General features: G+C 31.6%; 1 protein-coding gene across 1 annotated transcript in view; it reads right to left on the bottom strand.

The window, feature by feature from the left end:
* Positions 1-1,309: 1,309 nt before the first annotated feature.
* LOC114331642 (beta-1,3-glucan-binding protein-like) overlaps positions 1,310-19,180 on the bottom strand; it is a 30,841-nt gene continuing 12,970 nt past the window's right edge. Inside the window, exons 2-4 of the mRNA XM_028281270.2 lie at positions 16,547-16,704; positions 6,377-6,540; positions 1,310-6,231 (exon numbers count right to left, since the gene is read on the bottom strand). Of these exons, the coding sequence (XP_028137071.2) occupies positions 5,624-6,231; positions 6,377-6,540; positions 16,547-16,704 (930 nt within the window). The 3' untranslated portion in view covers positions 1,310-5,623. The remainder of the gene's footprint in view (positions 6,232-6,376; positions 6,541-16,546; positions 16,705-19,180) is intronic.

Raw genomic sequence — 19,180 nt, 5'->3', positions numbered from 1 at the left:
AATTAATTTAAATTATATTTTTAATATAGTACAATTAAAAAATTTAAAAATAAACTTCCTAAGAGATTATTCCAATTACCCAACACGTATTAGAGATGTGATGTGTAAAGCTGATATTAGAGAACTATCATCGAATGCTTATCAAATCTACACCGATGCTTCCAAAAGTACTAAAGGAACACCATGTGCAATATACGATCCTCTAACAAATGTTGTTGGATCCTCTAACTGTGATGGCTTCGAAGATATGTTTTTTATTTGATAGAAAGTAGTCTATCTCATTTTTTGTTCTACCATCTGGTGATGCCCACGTCCATTTCTGGTTTGCATTTTTCTTAAAAAAAGAGTTTATGGCATACAAATTTTGTTCTTCTAAATATTCAGCTAGTTTACGACCTCGTTCATTTCTTAAACCAAATCCATGGCCTCCGATTTTTGTTTCCAATTCATCCATTTTTTGACCTAGTTTTGCATTAAAGTCACCTAATATAATAGTGTAATTCACGTTTTGATCCTCTATGGCTTTTGTTATTTCTGACTGAGTGTTCTACCTTTTCAAAATCACATTCACCAATATTTAAGCTTGTCACATTAACTGGATTTTTTCTTGAGCATATTAGGTATTTTGTTTTGTTTTGATTTATTTATAAACCCCTTTTGGATAACCTTGCATATGTAATTTCGTAAATTCTTCCTTTAAACTGTTTAGGTTTCTGCTAATTAATGCTATGTCGTCAGCATACGCCACAAGTTGCGACGTCGATGTTATAATTGTACCTTTTATTTCTGTAGGTCTTATTGTTCCTTCTATGGCGACATTAAATAATGACGTTGATAGAGAGTCACCTTGTCGCACTCCACTTGCTATTTCTATATTTTTGGTGATTCCGTTATCTGTAATTATTTCTGCAGTCGATCCTTCCATTATCATTTTCGTAAGCTTTATAAGTTTCATTGGTATATCTAGGTTTTTTATGTCTTCTATTAGGTCGGGTCTTGTTAAGCTGTTAAATCTATGAAAAGGATGTGTAAGTCGATATCATGTTCGTAACATTTCTCAATTGACTGTGTGATTATGTGAACTGCGTTTATTGTTGACCTTCCCTCTCTAAATCCGTGCTGGTACTATTTTAGTTTCAATGTATTTTGAGAGATTTTATCTGATTAATGAACTGTCAAATTACATGCAATAATTCTAGACATGCCTAAAAGACAAGACTTCTCTATGGAGAGTAAGATAAACAACTTCTAAAAATTTACAATTTTATTTCAATTTCAATTTCAACAAGCTGAAAATGCGAGCATTATCATAACGGAAACTTTGTTTATTTACGTATTTTAATTCATAATATGGAAAATTGCTATTATGAAAAGTAGTTTAGAATTAATAATTATGTTTTAATGTGCAATTATATCATTCTAATTTAAATGTTATGAACTATAAAGGTAGTTTACTCTTTATCGAAATTCATATTTTTTATATACCTCGTATAAAACTTTTAAAATTTTATATAATGATTGCATCATAAATTTTAGAACATGAAGAGCTTTTTATGAAGAATAACTTTTCTTCGTCAAATTAAAAATAAAAGAGTTATAAATGAAAATGTTGTTGGTATCCATAATTTGAGATAAAATTTTCAAATATTTTTTCCATTAGAAAGATGTAATTGCACATATCAGACCATAATTTTTTATACCAAATATTATTTCATATACTGTCAGTTCGCTAAACTGAGACACAAGTGGCTAGTGATTTTAGTAAATAATTTTGCCAATTGGGCAAAAAAATGATTACTAATTAGTTAATAATTACTAAATGATTAGTAATTTTGCCAATTTTTGCAAAATTCGCAAAAACAAAAAAATTACCTACTAAATTCACTAGCCAGTTGTGTCGAGTTTAGCGAACCGACTGTATTTTAATTTCATAGCAAATGGAATAGTCCATTTATCATAAAGGGGAGGCCGTATACTCGTATAAATCTTTTTAAAGCTGTTTAAAAAAAAACAGCTTAAAAAATTATTGCTTTTAAAATATACTCAAATTGTATTTTTGAACATCTTATTTATTTTATCTAATAATTAAATTCACTATCAAATGTCTTGATGTTTTATTAATACTTAATTTAAAATTTAGTTTGACATTCACGAACTGTCAAACTCAAATGTAAATAACCTATGCTTTGCTTAACAAATCGAAATTAAAAAACTAGCCTACTTAATAGCAACGATTTCAGCTGGACGTGTAGTGTGTCAGAAGAAAATAAACGCTGTGTCTAGGTACACGCTAACGTGTACGCAAATAAAAATGTTAGGTACACGCGAATTAAACTTCATTAAGCCAGTGACGTCATTATTTAGCGTTCGCAGTGACTTTATATTTTACACGCTATTTTGACATGTTTAATGTTTGTGTGATAGATTAAGGGAAGGGAAGCAAAACTATTCAGATGTTTCAAACTTAATTGTAATAAGACAATATGTATATAAAAGTATATATTCAGGTTAGCAAAATAAATATTAGTAACATGATATATACAAAATATTTCTAAAATAATTTTTATACGTAAGTTAATTATACCAGTTTATATTGGTGTTTATTTTTATTTATACAGGGAGTTGAACTTGTTACGATTTTCATAGAAAATTGGTTATAACTTTGTAAATACCCTGTAAGCACTGGCGGATCTAGGGGGGTGTCACGGGGGTCATGACCCCCCCCCATAATTGTAAACCCACGTATACTAGGGTTGGTAAGACTAAGTGACCTTGCCTCAGAGAAAGGTAATTAAATCACCCTCCCATGACCCCCCCCCCCCCAAACAACATATCTGGATCCGCCACTGCCTGTAAGGGGCAAAAGAAGCATGGCTGATGGAGAAATGTACAGAAATTGAAACACTACAACGCAAACATGACGATTTCCATATGCACAAAAAGATTAAAGAAGTACAGAACATCAGAAAACAACGCAATATAGGCATAGCCGTAGACGTCGAAGGTCAAATTTTGACTACAATTGAAGATAAATTAAAGAGATGGAAAGAATATATGCAAGAATTATTCGAAGATGCTGCACGAAGTCCGTATGAAATAGACAATCCCTATGGCCCAGAAATAACAAACGAAGAAGTAATTATGGCCGTTAAGCGGATTAAAGATGGGAAATCACCAGGACCTGATGAGGTGCATGGTGAAATTTTAAAGCTATTAGAGGCACAACAAATTACAGCTCTTACGAAGTTATTCAACAACATATACGAGACTGGTTACTTACCAAAAGACTGGCTACTATCAATATTCATTCCACTTCCCAAAAAAGCCAACGCTAGAACATGTGAAGAACATAGATTAATTAGTTTGATGAGCCATGTACTTAAAGTACTCCTTACTATCATTCACTCGCGCATATACACCAAATTAGAAGAACAGCTGAGTGAAGTTCAATTTGGATTCAGATCAGGACTCGGAACGAGGGAAGCACTTTTCAGCTTGCAAGTTCTAATACAGAGAGCCAGGGATGTCAATTACGATGTGTATGCATGTTTCATAGATTTCGAGAAGGCATTTGATAAAGTCCCACATGGAAAACTAATCGATATCCTTAAAACATCAGGACTCGATGGTAAGGATATAAGACTCGTTTCAAACTTATATCTCCAACAAAAAGCAACAGTTCGATTCGAAAATGAACTGTCAGAAATCTTCACGGTTGAAAAAGGAGTCAGACAGGGTTGCATACTGTCACCAACATTATTTAACATATACTCTGAAAACATCTTTAGAGAGGCCTTGGACGAATCAGAAGATGGTATTGCAGTAAATGGACAACTTATAAATAATATTAGATATGCAGAAGATACAGTATTGCTGGCGGATAGTGCGCAGGGGCTCCAAAGGATCATGGATAATGTTGTAGAAGCATGTAACAAATACGGCCTAAGACTAAACTGTAAGAAGACAAAAATAATGATCATTAGTAAAAACACCAACATAAACGCCCAAATTACAGTAAACAATACACTTCTAGAGAGAGTACAGAAAATATGCTACCTGGGCTGCAACATTAAGGATACTTGGGATCATAGCTACGAAATAAAAACTCGTATTGAAAAAGCCAGAAGCTCTTTTAACAGTCTTAAGAAAATTCTCTGCAACTTGTCTTTAAGTATCAATATACGCATAAGAATTCTTAGATGTTACGTCTTTAGTGTCCTCCTATACGGAGTTGAAAGCTGGAGCCTGACAGAAGATGCCATAAAACGGTTAGAGGCGTTTGAAATGTGGTGCTAACGACGTATGTTGAGGGTCTCATATATACACCACACAACTAATATAACTATTCTCCAGAGGCTAGGAAAAGACAAAGAAATAATTAACACCGTAAAGAACAGAAAATTGGCTTACTTCGGCCACATTATGCGTAATGAAAAATACCGACTGCTGCAGTTGATTCTACAAGGCAAGATTGAGGGCAGGAGAGGCCCTGGACGTAGACGTATATCCTGGCTGGCCAATCTTAGGAAGTGGACTGGTCTAACGTCAACTGATCTATTTCGAGCTGCCGTAAATAGAATAAGATGGGTCAATGTGGTCGCCAACATCTCCAGAAGATAGGCACTTTTAGAATAAGAAAATACCCTGTATAACATAATAAACCTTTATATTTTTGTGATATGGAAGTTTAAGAAGATTTCGAACATAAAATAAAATATAGGGTGTTCCATTAAAAAAACAGGTTTGGTCTGCCAGTATATTATCGAACGCCCTGTAAAATTCTAACTAATTTTAGTAATTTTGTAATATGAAGCTCAAAGTTTGCTAAAATTTTTGCTACTAACTTTTATTGCTATCTATTACTATAAGCGGATCTACTGTGCTTTATCACACTAATCAGTCGCCCCGTATATTTTATCTTATTACTTCTGCTACCCTTAATCACGAATTTTTGTCTCTTATCTTTTTCATACTGTTTTAGAATGTTGTTAAACTCATTAAAAGAACTAAATAATTGTCCACACTCCATAGTTAATTAAAAAAAAAACACTTAACAAGTAAAAAATAAGGAAACTCTTTACAAATCAATATGAAAGTGTAAACATAACGCGATTAGACAAATTCTAATCACACTCTTACACTCGCGATACTTACAGATACTTAATACTACAGCATACACGCAGCTCAAATTAGCGTGTACCGAAAAACCCAGTCATAGTACACGCTAAATAATGACGTCACTGACTTGATGACGTTTAAGCGTGTACCTAACTTTTTTATTTGCGTACACGTTAGCGTGTACCTAGACACAGCGGAAAATAAAACGATTGTGACGTCACATTTTAGACTTTGAGGTCGATTATCTCGAATACGGTTAGAAATATCGAAATGCCGTTTTCAGATTTGGATTCAGAAGGAAAGACTACATAACAATCCATCGATAAATCTGATCTGAGTATTGCAGGAGCGGCAACGCAATAACACACACACTTTTGCGAATTTATAAACGAAATGTTTTCGTTGAAAATTAAGCTATATACCTACAACATAAATAAACAAATTGCATATTGTTTGCATAACAAATGTTTAATAAAGTAATAACCAATTTAAGTAATTTACTAACTTATATCGCGTAGACTCTTATATAGTCAATTTGAAAATGACTATTATCAGTCGTCATATTCCAAGTTGGTAACCATAAATTGTTTGCGTTCCAGAATTTAGTCATACTGGCTCGACCATCGTAATTTTTCCAAGGCTTTTGATAGCCGTCATTTACATAGTTATCGGGGAACCATGAGGTACCACCTACCGCAACATTGATGATGAAGTAAAACTCTTGGTCAAATGGTGCCATCTTGGTACCCGCCGCCCAAGGATTGGCTGTGTTAGTTGAGAAATTTCCAAGTTGCCAAAACCCTCCATCTGGAGGAGAGACACTACCTAATACTACATGATCGATTAAAAAAGTTATAGATGTCGTATTCCAAATCACTTCATAGATATGGAAGTCTGCGTTCCAACCATCTGCATTGTTCAATGTGTAATGTGTTAGTGGGTATCGATTTAACGCAGGGTATGGCCCCCAGTGTAATGTGCTGCCGACTTGTTGTACTCCAATATTTACTCCATTTTTTATGTAGTTCTTATTTCCTCGAGTTTCTAAAATGTCTATTTCACCCGAACTAGGCCAGGAGGAATACTCGTTGTCTCTTGGTTCCATCCACAGAGCTGGAATATAAAAAAATTATGATCACTTTTGATTGAGATTTGAGGCGCTTATTTCCTTAACCAATTTCGCTAACGTCAGAACTTTCTGCACAATAATTGGTGTCTGCCGTACCCTATTATATCAAATTTATTATTTAGCTCTTACCTGGCCATAACCAGTCTCCCAATGGAACTTTGACTCTAGCTACCACTCTGCCATATTTAAAAGAAAAAGAATATGCAGAGTGGATTCTGGCACTTTTAATAGGGTTTAATATTATAGAATTGTTTCCTGTTCTCAAGCAGCCATCATATACAGGAATAGAGCAGCTAAAATAAGACAGAATAATAAGATGGGTGAAATATAAATAGGTCATAAATAAAAAAAAACAATTTGGGATGCAATGGATAAGAGTATAATAAGAGTTCTTAAACATTACAGAAACTCCTTAAAATCCGTTAAGGCTTACCCAGGCGCAGATGTCTATTCAGACCATAACCCTCTAATAGCGCAAATGAGTATTAAACTAAAAAGATTGGAGCAGAAAAGAAGAGCAAACCAGATAGACGTCAGTCATTTATGTAACCTGGAGGTAAAGGAGAAACTGCAAAGATGTATTAATAATAATTTGAAAATACTTCATGAAAAAGAAACATCTTAGCCAACGAACAACATAGATAAAAAATGGCAAAACCTAAAAATGGCGATAACAAGTCCTGCGAAGAAAATTCTGACTAAAGAAAAACCAAAAATAAAGCAAAGATGGATGACTGATAAAATCCTTCTTCTCATGGACAATCGGAGAATAATGAAAGGAAAAACGAACAAAGGTATAAACAAATACAGAAAGAAATCAAAAAGGAAATCAGAATAGCAAAGGAAGATTTTTATAAAAGAAAATGTGAAGAAATAGAGCAATTGCAGGCAAAACATGATATTTTTAATGTACATAAAAAAGTGAAAAAACTTGCAGGTACACAAAAACGTAAGCAGCCAAATATCCTGTATAATGTCAACGGAAACATAATAACAGAACTAGAAGAACAGTTGAAGACATGGAAAAACTATGTTGAAGAACTCTTTGCAGATGATAGACAACAATCTGAACTAAGTAACATACAAGGAGACGAAGTTCCAGAAATAACGGAAGAGGAAGTAATGTACGCACTAAAAAGAATGAAAAACGGTAAAGCCCCAGGTCCAGATGAAATACCAACGGAAATCCTTAAACTGATAGAAGAAGACTTGATCCACATTTTAGTTGAACTTTTCAATAGCATTTATACATCAGGAAAAATACCACAAGAATGGCTTTTATCCACCTTTGTTATTATACCAAAAAAGATGAATGCCAAACAATGTAGTGATTACCGTACAATCAGTTTGATGAGCCATGTACTGAAAATATTCCTGAAAATTATACACACTAGAGTACACAGAAAACTGGGAATGGACATCAATGATACCCAGTTTGGATTCCGAAATGGACTCGAAACAAGAGAGGCGTTGTTTGCACTGAACGTTATGTCTCAAAGATGTCTTGACATAAATCAAGATGTATTCATGTGTTTCATAGATTATAACAAGGCCTTTGATAAAGTGCGGCATGATCATCTAATCAGACTCCTGGTAGAAAAGAATTTAGATAAACGAGACATCCGACTAATAGCAAATATGTACTACAATCAGAAAGCAGTAGTGAGAGTAGAGAATAATACCACTGAAGAAATTGAAATAAAGCGAGGTGTGAGACAAGGGTGTATACTGTCACCAACCCTGTTTAATCTCTATTCCGAAGACGTAATGAATAGAACACTCTCTGAGCAATCCATAGGTATTAAAATAAACGGTGTTAGATTAAACAATCTGAGATTTGCCGACGACACCGTTCTGATCGCAGAAACACTTGAAGAGCTACAGACATTGGTGAATAAGATAGCAGACTGCAGCGAAGAATATGGACTATCTTTGAACATAAAGAAAACTAAATTTATGGTAATATCGAAATTAACACTAAATGTCCAAAATCTATATTTACACAATGAAATTATCGATCGAGTTAGCAAATACAAATATTTAGGCACTTTTGTAAATGAAGACAACGATAGCTCAGCAGAAATCAAAATAAGAATAGAAAAAGCCAGATCCATATTCACTAAAATGAAGAGTGTCCTGTGGAAGAGGTTTGAGCCTTGAAATGAAACTTCGCCTAATAAGATGTTACGTACTTTCTGTGCTGTTCTACGAAATGGAGTCATGGACGCTGAAAAAGATTGATATCAAAAAATTGGAGGCATTTGAACTGTGGATGTATCGCAGAATCTTGAGAAAATCATGGACGGAGAGAGTCACAAACGTCGAGGTCTTGAGAAGAATGAATAAAAAAAAGGAAGTCATATTTACGATCAAAAAACGAAAACTGCAATATTTGGGACACATTACAAGAGGCGAAAGATATGAACTGCTTCGAGTAATTATGCAGGGAAAGATAGCAGGAAAAAGGTCCATAGGAAGAAGACGAAACTCCTGGCTAAAGAATCTACGGGAATGGTATAGCTGTAGCAACAACGAATTGTTTCGGTCAGCAGTTTCGAAAATACGTATAGCCCTGATGATCGCCAACCTTCGGAACGAAGATGGCGGCACTTGAAGAAGAAGAGTTCTTACTACGAGAATAGTGGGACATTTCTGCTGGGAAAGCCTTAATATGTTCATGAACAATCATGGGGAATGCTTAAGAAATAAAAAAGTAGCATAAAATATCATTTTACCACAATAATAAAATATAGGGTGTTCCATTTAAGAAAACTCAGAAAATACTCTTTCCGAGTTTCGACCAACCCTGTATAGTACAATTCAACATTTAGCTATATGTACTAACAATTTTTAACAATAGTAGACTATATTAAAAATCATTTGAACATAAGTAGAGTTTTTGATGTCAAACTACTACAATTCTACAGGGTGTGAATGTTGCTAGGAAATTAAAAAAAAAACGTAATTATCTTTTGAACTACCCTGTATAACATTACAAAATCTCATATTTTAAGAAAGAAGATATCCAGGAGAATCCAAAAATGTAAAAATATACAGGGTGTTCCATTTAAAAAAACGAAATTATAAGCCACTTCCGGTATAACCGGAAGTAGCAAATCGATGAAAATATTTTAATTAAAGAGATCATTCTTTAAAACCCCTTCATTCCAATTTTCATGATTGTGTATCCTTTAGTTCTCGAGATATTTCTAATAGGACTTCTATCTGCCTCACCCTGTATACATTAAGTATTTTCTATGGGAAATATTTTATAAAATACATATAACAAAATAAAAAGTTTATAAGGAAAGATTTATTGTATTATGTATTAATATTACGCTATATTATATTTAATAATAATCAATAAATATATAATAATAATAAAATAATTAATAAATATATTAATTAATAGAATAAAATGGTTTTATTAAAAATTGTGTTTTATTTATATTGATATTGATGTTCTTTCGATGGTACTAATTTTGATCACATTTACATCGAGTCGAGTGGAGTATCGCAAACTAAAGTGCATTGTAAATGTAACATTGTAACCTATTGGATTAAAAAAAACCGAAAACCGGTTTTTGAAAAAACCGGTTTTTTTGGCCGGTTATAACTGCCAGGTTAAACCGTAAGCAAAAAAATCGGTATAACCGAAAACCGGTGTTTTGTCAAAAACCGCCATCCCTAATGTACAATAACCCCTTAAAGTATTGCGCAAATATTTTAGAAACACCCTGTACTGATGACGAACATGGCCAGTTGTTAAAGTACCTAACTTTTTTATTATCCAACATAAGCGAATGAATCGAAAGACAAAATGTTAGACCAGGGCGCATCTGTAAAAATATTAGTACATTTGGACGTTGAGAGGTCACTCAAATTTTTTTGCAGAAATTGCTTGAAAATAACTCAAATAATAATATTTGAGTTATCCTCCCTCTCAAAAAGATCCGGAACATTGTTTAAATAATCAAAATGTCAAAAAATTAAGGAAAAATTCGATCTTTTTCTTAGTTTTTTGATTATAACTTTAAAAGTGTTCATTTTCGAGAAAAGTTGTACTGACATAAAAGTTGCATAATTAAATCTCCTACAATATAGAATTGGTTAAAAATTTAAAAAATAGTCACCCTTGTTGCAAAATAGCAATAATTGCGAAAAAACCATACAAAAACAAGTATTTGCATTTTACGTTTTTAAACCATTTATGCTACACTACGGACTTTCATATCTTACCCAGAAAAAGCTTATGATACAATAAAGTAATACTGTAAATTTCATTAAGATCGGTTTAACAGATTTTGCAAAATAAATTTTGCAATCCAGCTTTCGCAAAAAAAATTCATTTTTTAAAAATGTTACAGGACTGAAAATCTAGCAGATAGTAAGTTGAATTTTTTTTTACGTATATGAGTGTACTGTACCTTTAATTTGCAATTTGCAAAATTAAAATCGATTAATTAGCACGGCGTCAGGAAATTTTTTAAATAAACATTAATTTTTGGTGATACGCGCAGGACAGCGGATAGTTTGCTCTGATTTTGCATTCCAATGACCTTAGATAATGATTGATACATTTTAATTTTTATCACATTTCGATATAAATAAATAAATTTGTTTATTGCAAAATAACAACCCATACTCTATCTTTGAAATAACACTTTTTTTAGCAAAGACTTTCTTTGTTCATATATTTTAACTTAGAGAATAAAAGTTTATTATTTTTAAACATGTGCAATTGTTTAAACAATATTTCACAAACGATAATAAAATTAGTTTGATTTTTGTGGAATTAAAATATTAAAATACGACAAAATATAGACTAAAAAAATAATATATTAGATAAAGATTGGAAGAAAGGGCCTAGCCGGGTAAGATGGTGAAAAGTGCCCCCAGCTCGATTTAAATTCCATATAGGCCACTTTTTAGCACATATAGAGGAACTCACTTTCTGAAATTTTTAGCCCCCTAGGTGGCCACGTGACCCCCCTAGAGCCTAATTAGGCTTTTTAGGTTTTTATTTTTTCTCTCAGCCGCATCAAGAGCTAGCCAAAAACTTTATTTAAAAAAGTTGTAAGTTTTAAAAAGATCTAGACGAAAAATTTTTTTTTTTATTTTTTTGGCGGGAAATTCGAATTTTTAGAACAATTTTAAACTTTTAAATACCTCTGAAAAAAAACTAAGACACTCATTTTTACGAAAATTAATTATAATGTGTATTTTTGAACAATCTTTCACCCTTAATTTTTTCAGATTTTTAAAATTGGTGAAACGTACCTTTAAAAATAAAAAACCGCATTTTTTCGGTTTCTTTTTTCGTTTTTTGATACAATTTTATACATATTTTTCAAAAAATTTAACACCGTCACTAGAATAGGTAAAAAACTGAAAAATAATTGGGGTTTGCTTAATAAAAATTTTTTGTAACGATATCCATTTTCAAGATACAGGGCGTTGAAGAAAATAAAATTTTACATATTTTTTACGATTTTGCCTAAACTACTGGCAACATTGTAATAAAACTTGGCGGGTTTTAAGAAGTAGTTATTGTGCATGTTTTGACATACAACTAAGGATTTGATATTCATCATTGGCGCGCATAGGGGTAATGGTCTGAATTTTCAAAGAAAAAAAGATAGTACGCCACTGACATATTTCAAATTAACCATTTAATTAATCATTTTTGAATTCCTCGTACATTTTTCAATAAAAAATCTATCTTCTCATTTTTTCATACTACGCGCCGTTTTGCTGCAAAAAATAAAATATCTTAACGCTTCCAAAGTATTCGAATTAATTTTGATAATAATGGATGTACGAGTTTATTATGTATATTTATGTAGAAAGTACTAGAAGTTCGAATACTTTAAGGGTTAAGATCTTTTATTTTTTGAATAAAAATGGCGCGTCGGATGAAAAAATAAGAAGATACATTTTTTGTCAACGAGAAATTCAAAAACCATTAATAATTTGAAATATGTCAGTGGCGCACTATCTTTATTCTTTAAAAAGTTCAGACCCTTACCCCTATGCGCGCCAATGATGAATATCAAATCCTTAATTGTATGTCAAAACATGCACAATAACTACCTCTTAAATCCCGCCATGTTTTATTACAATGTTGCCAGTAGTTTCAGCAAAATCGTAAAAAATGTGTAAAATTTTGTTTTCTTCAACGCCCTGTATCTTGAAAATCGATGGCGTTACAAAAAAATTTTATTAAGCAAACCCCAATTATTTTTCAGTTTTTACCTATTCTAGTGACGGTGTTACCTTTTTTGAAAAATATGTATAAAATTGTATCAAAAAACGAAAAAAAAAACGAAAAAAACGCGGTTTTTTATTTTTAAAGGTACGTTTCACCAATTTTAAAAATCTGAAAAAATTCAGCGTGAAAGATTGTGCAAAAATACACATTATAATTGATTTTCGTAAAAATGAGTGTCTTAGTTTTTTTTTCAGAGTTATTTAAAAGTTTAAAATTGTTCTAAAAATTCGAATTTCCCGCTAAAAAATAAAAAAAAAAATTTTTCATATAGATCTTTTTGAAACTTACAACTTTTTTAAATAAAGTTTTTGGCTAGCTCTTGATGCGTCTGAGATAAAAAATAAAAACATAAAATGCCTAATTAGGCTCTAGGGGGGTCACGTGACCACCTAGGGGGCTAAAAATTTCAGAAAGTGAGTTCCTCTATATGTGCTAAAAAGTGGCCTATATGGAATTTAAATCGAGCTGGGGGCACTTTTCACCATCTTACCCGGCTAGGCCCTTTTGGTGGAAATCAACTTGTGTGAATCGAACACCGCTGTCCTGCGTGTAGCACCAAAAATTAATGTTTATTTAAAAAATTTCCTGACGCCGTGCTAATTAATCGATTTTAATTTTGCAAATTGCAAATGAAAGGTACAGTACACTTCTTTAAGAAAAAAAAATTCTACTTGCTATCTGCTTTATTTTCAGTCCTGCAACATTAAAAAAAAATGAATTTTTTTTGCGAAAGCTGGACTGCAAAATTTATTTTCCAAAATCTATTAAACCCATCTTAATGAAATTTACAGTGTTGTTTTACTATATCATAAAGTTTTTCTGGGTAAAATATGAAGGTCCTAAGTGTAGCATAAATGGTTGAAAAACGTAAAATGCGAATACTTGTTTTTGTATGGCTTTTTCGCAGTTATTGCTATTTTGCAACAAGGGTGACTATTTTTAAATTTTTAACCAATTCTATATTGAAGGAAATTTAATTTTGCAACTTTTATGTCAGTATAACTTTTCTCAGAAATGAATAGTTTTAAAGTTATAATCAAAATACCAATAAAAAAATCGAATTTTTCCTTCATATTTTGACATTTTCATTATTTAAATAATGTTCCGGACCATTTTGAGTGGGAGGATAACTCAAATATTATTATTTGAGTTATTTTCAAGCAATTTTTTCAAAAAAAATTTGAGTCACCTCTCAACGTCCATGTCAAAACAGATGCGCCCTGGACTATTAAGAAAACCTGAGGCTATAATTGGGTTTTAATTTCAGTATTTTATAAATGCCAGAATAGTCCACAGGGTGATGCGAACTTTGAAAAAAAAACACAGTTTGATTCGTATACCCGTTATACAATGATAGTTTGACTGTCTAGCAACAATATTAATACAGATATATTGTCAATGAATAAGGCTATAACGTGGTAAAAAATCACTTAAATCGGACAACAGGTTTAGGAAATTCGAAACATCAAAATTGACCAAATTTTTAGTGGATCGATTTTTTTGCACCGCAGTGTAGTTAAGTACGATTATAGAGATCTTTTAATAATCTGAAAATTTATTTAAAATCTACATTTTTAGCTATATTTTGAAACGTATTAAAAAAGAAGCCACATCTCGATAACAGGTCGCTTATCGAAAAAGTACTAAAAAGCAAAAAAGTTTTAAAAACACTGTGTTTAACTAATGGTACCGCAATAATAGTTAAATTTGGACGTACACAAATATTTGGGAGGTTTAAAGGATTATACATATTAAATTAAAGGATCTCACAAATTAAAGGATTATACATTAAAGGACATATTAAAAAAGAAGTCGCATCTCGATAAAAACTGGCTTATCGAAAAAATACTAAGAGAAAAGAAAGTTTTAAAAACATTATGTTTATCTAATGGTATCACAATTACTTACGTACTTATTACTTAATTGAAACGTACACAAAAGTTTGGGGGGGTTTATAGAAATAAACCCCCATACAATTTTTATGGTGTGTACAATTTTCACTATAATTTTTTTAAAGATGTTCCTGCCATAAGAATTAGTTTTCTATATATTGAAAAAATCGATTTTCATTTTGTAACTTCAAAGGGCTATAACTTTTGTTATGTGCACATTTATTGTACTAATAGTCCAGGGCCCATCTGTTTTGAGATGGACGTTGAGAGGTGACTTAAATTTTTTTGCAAAAATTGCTTGAAAATAACTCAAATAATAATATTTGAGTTATCCTCCCTCTCAAAAAGGTCCGGAACGTTGTTTAAATAATTAAAATGTCAAAAAATGAAGGAAAAATTCGATTTTTTTCTTCGTTTTTTGATTATAACAATAAAAGTATTCATTTTCCAGAAAAGATGTACTGACATAAAAGTTGCGTAATTAAATATCCTACAATACAGAATGAGGTAAAAGTTGAAAAAATAATCACCCTTGTTGCAAAATAGCAATAATTGCGAAAAAAACATACAAAAACAAGTATTCGCATTTTACGTTTTTCAACCATTTATGCTACACTTATGACCTTCATATTTCACCCAGAAAATCTTTATAATACAGTAAAAAAATACTGTAAATTTCATTAAGATCGGTTCAATAGATTTTGCAAAATAAATTTTGCAATCCAGCTTTCGCAAAAACAATTCATTTTTTCAAAATGTTACAGGACTGAAAATAAAGCAGATAGCAAGTTGATTTTTTTTGCGTATAGAAGTGTACTGTACCTTTTATTTTCAATTTGCAAAATTAAAATCGGTTAACTACCACGGCGTCAGAAATTTTTTTAAATAAACATTAATTATTGGTGCTACGTGCAGGACAGCGGTGTTCGATTCACACAAGTTGATTTCCACCAAAATTTCTTCCAATCTTCATCTAATATATTATTGTCTTACTCTATATTTTGTTGTATTTTAATATTTTAATTCCACAAAAATCAAACTAATTTTATTATTGTTTGTGAAATATTGTTTAAACAATTGCATATGTTTAAAAATAATAAACTTTTATTCTCAAGTTAAAATATATGAACAAAGAAAGTTTTTGCTAAAAAAGTGTTATTTCAAAGGATAGAGTATGTGTTTTTATTTTGCAATAAACAAATTTATTTATTTATATCGAAATGTAATAAAAATTAAAATGTATCAATAATTATCAAAGGTCATTGGAATGCCCAATCAGAGAAAACTATCCGGTGTCCTGCGCGCAACACCAATAATTAATGTTTATTTAAAAAAATTCCTGACGCCGTGGTGGTTGATGTATTTTAGTTTTGCAATTTGCAGATGAAATGCACAGTATACTTCTATAAGCAAAAAAAATTTAAACTTGCTATCTGCTTTGTTTTCAGTCCTGTAACAGTTTGAAAAAATGATTTTTTTTGCGAAAGCTGGATTGCAAAATTTATTTTGCAAAATTTATTGAACCGATCTTAATGAAATTTACAGTATTGTTTAACTGTATCATATAGTTTTTCTGGGTGAAATTTGAAGGTCCTAAGTTTAGCATAAATGGTTGAAAAACGTAAAATGCGAATACTTGTTTTTGTATAGTTTTTTCCCAATTATTGCTATTTTGCAACAAGGGTGACTATTTTTTAAATCTTCAACCAACTCTATATTGTAGGAAATTTAATTACACAACTTTTACGTTAATACAACTTTTCTCGAAAATGAATACTCTTAAAGTTATAATCAAAAAACGAAGAAAAAAATCGAATTTTTCCTTCATTTTTTGACATTTTGATTATTTAAACAATGTTCCGGACCTTTTTGAGAGGGAGGATAACTCAAATATTATTATTTGAGTTATTTTCAAGCAATTTCTGCAAATTGAGTCACCTCTCAACGTCCAAATGTACTAATATTTTTACAAATGCGCCCTGGTCTATAAGGTAAGTTAGGTTCAATTGAACTATTTTGGTCCCAGAATATGTGATTTAATTTATGACCTGCATTTTTGTTACACCCTGTATATTCACACTTACAAAATAAAAATATTTTAAAAAGATGAAGTAAAAATATTTTATTCATACTTACTATCCAATCGGGAAAGCTCCATTAAGATCAATTGTTCCGTTGTAGAGGAATGCTTCTCCGGTATCATTAGCGAGCAGAGTAGGACGTATGTGCAAATTACCATCTCTAACAAAGCTGTTGCTTCTATTATTTTGATACCACTGGAACTGATTGTTGTTCTTAAACAAAAATTTGAGTTGTTAAACAAATAATCATAAATCCTTACATATTCTATCCAATTCCCGGGAGTAAACCTAACACGAAAGAAAAGTTATCTCCGCTGCGTAGGTCCGCAATCATCATAGCTATTCATATTTTAGAGACGGCTGCTCTGAAAAGTTAATTTGATGTACATCCGTACCACTCTTATCCGTGGTTGCGCAGCCACGATATTCTGCGTCTCCCTATGCTTCTCTTTCCTTGAATCTTTCCCTGCATAATCAATTGAAGCAAGCTGTATCTCTCTCCACGTGTAATATGTCCGAGATATTCCAATTTTCCTGTTTTGATGGTATTTAAGATTTCCATTTCTTTATTCATATTTCTCAGAACCTCTTTATTTGTAACGTGTTCTGTCCACGATATTTTCAGAATTCTTCTGTACACCCACAGCTCGAATGATTCTAGTTTTTTTCATTGATGCAGCATTCAAGGTCCTAGCTTCCATTCCATAAAACAAAGTCGAGAAAACGTAGCACCTAGCCAACCTAACTCTTAGCTCCAACTTCAAATCTCTTGTGCAGAGCACTTTTCTCATTTTGTTAAAATTTGCTTTAGCCTTTTCTATTCTGATTTTGATTTCCTGTAAGTAATCTCCTGTGGAGTTGATCATTGTTCCAAGGTATGCATATTGGTCGACTCGTTTGATATTAGATCCGTTTATGAAGAGATTTTCGTTATTTCTTTGAGTTTTCGATATTCTCATAAACTTGGTCTTCTTGACCTTCATTGTTAGCGCGTATTCTTGTCCAAACTCTGCTATTCTGGTCACCAGCCTCTGAAGATCCCCAATATTTTCAGCTAAGATGACAGTGTGATCCGCATATATAATGTTGTTAATGGGAAGTCCATTTACCCTTATTCCAGCTGTTTCACCCTCAAGAGCTTTTTCCAAGATCTCTTCCGAGTAAGCATTAAAAAGAATTGGAGACAACACGCATCCCTGTCTCACTCCACATCTGATTTTAATTTTCTTTGACAGCTGGTCGTTAACACGTACTTTTGCTCGTTGCTTATAGTATAAATTCGATATAATCCTGAGGTCATTGTAGTCCAGCTTCTTTGATTCCAGGACATGCATAAATTGTTCGTGTCGTACTTTGTCGAATCCTTTATTATAGTCAATAAAACACACATACAAATACATTTCCTGAATTTGACAAGAAGGTAAGTAATTGAGATAATTAAATAAGAAGTATGAAGTATCTAATATTACCAAAGAAGACTGACAGAAAAGAATCGTTAAAGTGATCAAAGTTGAAGAATATTATAGAAAAATTGACACTTCCACATTAATGGTGGAAATAAATTTATTATTGAATTCTGCGATGGTAACGATGTAGAAAATGCAGAAGGAGAAAATTATATAAGAGCGTAGGCGGAAAATATCGGTCCAATGCTATTTAAATGCATTCATCTTTTTTCGAATCCCGAGAAAACTAAGTATTTTTGAAAATTTTAAACGCAGAATGAAAGATTACATTATCACCGAGAACCGAAAGTCCCTGAAAACTCCTATAATGTTTATTTTAATAAGTTGCAGGGGTGAAAAGAAAGAGAAAATTTAGTGTGATTTTTAATTTCAAATATTTCATTTAAAATAAACTTTTTGTTTATTCTAAGGGACTTTCGTCCGTCTGTAATAATTGTAATATTTCATTCTACCTTTAAATTTTTCAAAAATGTTTATTAGTTTTTTCAGGATTCGAAAAAAAAATGAATGCATTTAAATAGCATCGGACCAAGATTTTGTAAGGTTGAGATTTTTCTTAAAGGTTAAATATTGATAAAAATGGTCAAAATTAATTTTAATACAAACGATAGGTCCTGCTTTAACGCTATATACCTAAGTTAAAAATAAATATTTTTTTCTACGACCGTTTAATAACATGCTCATTACTCGCTATTTTTTCATAGATAATAGCACCCATTACTGTACCCGTGGGTAATAATTCATTACTCACGGGCTGAAGTTACTCACGGGTCATTACTCACGGGCTGAAGTTAGATTCAAGTGGCGCATGCCACTTTTAATATTAATCGTATATAAACTGCAAATAAAATTACTTAAACTTGTTTATTTAATACAATAATTATTGTAATTTATACCAATAATTAACTTAGAAAAATTTTTAAACGAATTTTAACTGTAACAATGTCAGTATATTTTCTACGTTTATATCTTGTTTACTAAAAATTTTGACGTTTATCATTTAATTTAGTGACAGTGACATTAGCGCATTTTGTTTATGTTAATTGGAATTTATAACTAATATTGGGTTTGATCTTTAAGTTATATTGTGTTAAATATGTTATAACATATTATGTATAGTTATATATTATTATATTATATACAGGGTGAGGCAAATAAAGGGCCTATTAGAAATATCTCGAGAACTAAAGGCAACAGAATCATGAAAATTGGAATAAAGGGGT

Source organism: Diabrotica virgifera, chromosome 6 (genome assembly GCF_917563875.1).
Source record: "Diabrotica virgifera virgifera chromosome 6, PGI_DIABVI_V3a".
Taxonomy (NCBI): domain Eukaryota; kingdom Metazoa; phylum Arthropoda; class Insecta; order Coleoptera; family Chrysomelidae; genus Diabrotica; species Diabrotica virgifera.
This window is presented reverse-complemented; position numbering and strand designations above follow the sequence as displayed.